This window comes from Priapulus caudatus, unplaced genomic scaffold (assembly GCF_000485595.1).
Source record: "Priapulus caudatus unplaced genomic scaffold, Priapulus_caudatus-5.0.1 Scaffold95, whole genome shotgun sequence".
Classification (NCBI taxonomy): domain Eukaryota; kingdom Metazoa; phylum Priapulida; class Priapulimorpha; order Priapulimorphida; family Priapulidae; genus Priapulus; species Priapulus caudatus.
The window spans coordinates 90,802-93,447 of record NW_014577156.1 but is presented as its reverse complement, the minus strand read 5'-3'; the positions used below and the strand labels follow the sequence as shown (position 1 = coordinate 93,447).

Here is a 2,646-nt window from a genome sequence, read left to right as displayed (position 1 = left end):
CCATATAACTAGTGACCGCCATTTTTGGTTGCAAATATACAAGCAATAAATATTATATAGTCATATATAGGCATAATACGATCAAATACGAGAATACAACTATTCTGCTATCGATCACATATAAATCAAGTGATAATCATATATTCGGACCGGCTATTTAACAACGATTGCTCATATTATCCATTGAAATAAACAGGAGTAAATTAAAAACAAAACATTTGTCTGAAAACATTTGTTTTAATTAAGTTGTTTCAATAAAAACATTTGTTTTCGTTTATTACTGATATGAACTGTGACCACAATTGTATTTCATATAGCGCATAAATGGGAATTGTGACGGAGGCTGCCTAACCAAGCCTTTCATTACGACGAGATATAATTTTATTGGCCATCAAAACATTTTCCTCTGTAGTAGGCATCCGCTGTCTTTCTATCTACTCTGATGGGTCCTTAGAAGAATTCCGACGTAGGATTTTTGGTGAGCAAAGGTTTCCGCTCATCTGCTGAACTGTCTAAGAATTCGACGAGAGGCGTTTCGCCCTTGATTTCTACCTTGTAATTTCTTATGCAATACACCAGCAGCAGTAGAAACTGTGAAGTGTACGAGGTTATATATCAGACACGGAATTATTTACATCAACATAAATAGCGCTTATACATAAAAACAATCATCGCATAGACAAATGTACAATGCCAACTACCCAGAGAAAGGAAGTACATTGGTAAACGAAGTAGAAATTTCTGGCTGTACATTAAAATAAGCATATCGTATTCGGCATACATGTGATAATATATTAGTATATAGATACTTACACATGCTAACTCTATCATCCCCACTACAAACGCTGCCCATTCAAATCCCATATAGTCATCCATGATCCCGCCTATGGTCGGCCCAATGAATGCACTGAAATTATAAACGAGAAAGAGCATGTTTGTGTAGGATTAAGTACTTTATAAGAACGGAAACTAATCTACCAATGTGCCAGTGCTTGACAAATTGTTGTTGTTGTTGTTATTTTGACTATAAATCTAAAGTAGTACCAATGATCTGTTAAAAACACAATCACACAATAGCAGGTTTACCCCTAAATAGTATTTCGTGTTGACGCTTAACATTTAGCTTACCTCAAATATTTATACGATTGGAAATACTATAGATCACTGTTATATCAAGAAATGCTTATGACAAGTGAGAAATACGAAGTATTCACTCTGAAAACCATGGAAATGTTCCTACCCGAGTGCAAAAAATGCGTTAAAAATGCCCGAGACTAGTGCGTATGTAGTGTAGTCGTCAGGAAATCCATGTTGCCTGAAAAATCAGTAAGATTGACTTTAAAAAACAGAAGAAACGTTGGTCAGTCATTAAGTCACACTATTAATATATTGTACGACGCTAGGTATGTTTTCATCACTGTATGTTCACGTCTATTATTATTCACTTCTGATATTATGCGTAGATTTAAACTGTGACTAGTAACATTTGTTAACGACCACACACTCTACACTAATATTCATCGCGAGTGATCATCGTATTCATTTCTTTTATTTTCTTCTCGATACTGAAAAATCCACATTGGTTACGAAAGTGCTGGATACATTTGAAACATAAATGTAACAAGCATGCTATTTGCGGTTTAGTGTAAATCGCCTTCGTTTAAATTCATGCTACTCGAGTACTATATATACTTCGCTGTCTTGAGCATATCCAGAAGACTAGGTACAAGCTGTCCCCCGATGGCAGTACCTTGTAAAACTAAACAGACGATCACAACGGATAGATATCTGCAAAATATAGTCGTAAAGTAAAATTTATCTCGATATCATAATCATGATCATTCATTATTATAGTAATCCTCGTGACCATCATCGTTATCATCATCATCATCGTCGTCGTCGTCGTCGTCGTTGTCGTCGTCGTCGTCGTCATCACCATCATCATCATCATCATCATCATCATCATCATAATCACCATCATCATCATTATCATCATCATCTTTACCACCACCACCACCACCACCACGGTTAAGCTATAGAAAAAAATATAGAAAAAATCATGCGACTTCATGGGGGCATCATGGGAGCAGGTTACGCCGGGCAAAGGTCAAACGCGGACGCTGCACTTTCTGTGAGTCAATACCTACGTAATAATAGCACCATAGGTGTTATATTGATTCCCTTATTTTTCCTCCTTACAGATCGATACACTTGAACAACGACATAGTGCGAGGCAATATAAATAGGTATGAGTCACGCGGTAAATGGAGTTAAATTCCCTTATTATACAAGCAGTACATTAATTCCACTACCTACAGCGTGCGTAGAAAAGTAAGAATGTTGTGGAAATGTAATGGTGACTGACAACTTTACTTACGTTTCACTGTGGAAAAATGGCGCCGGACCAATGAAAAAGAAGCAAATCACGTTGACCGACGTTCCTAAAAGCATAAGCAACTTCGTGTGACCCTAGAAGAGCGAAGGTGGTTCGGTGTTAATAGGCTGCAAACTGTATGCTACCGATTCCATTCCCCGTATGTGTGCGTGTGTCTATGCGTGTGTGCGTGCGTGTGTGCTGTCACGTGTTTGCGTGCGTTCGTGCGTGTGCATGTGCGAGCGTGCGTGCGTGCCTGCGTCCGTGTGTGC

General features: G+C 38.1%; 1 protein-coding gene across 1 annotated transcript; it reads right to left on the bottom strand.

The window, feature by feature from the left end:
- Window positions 1-217: 217 nt before the first annotated feature.
- Window positions 218-1,759, bottom strand: LOC106804982 (MFS-type transporter SLC18B1-like). The gene is made up of 4 exons (XM_014806413.1): window positions 1,693-1,759; window positions 1,241-1,315; window positions 814-907; window positions 218-591 (listed from the first exon to the last, which is right to left on the bottom strand). The coding sequence occupies exons 1-4, from the start codon at window positions 1,707-1,709 to the stop codon at window positions 451-453; spliced, it is 327 nt and encodes a 108-aa protein (XP_014661899.1). The 5' UTR covers window positions 1,710-1,759; the 3' UTR covers window positions 218-450.
- Between the last annotated feature and the right edge of the window lie 887 nt (window positions 1,760-2,646).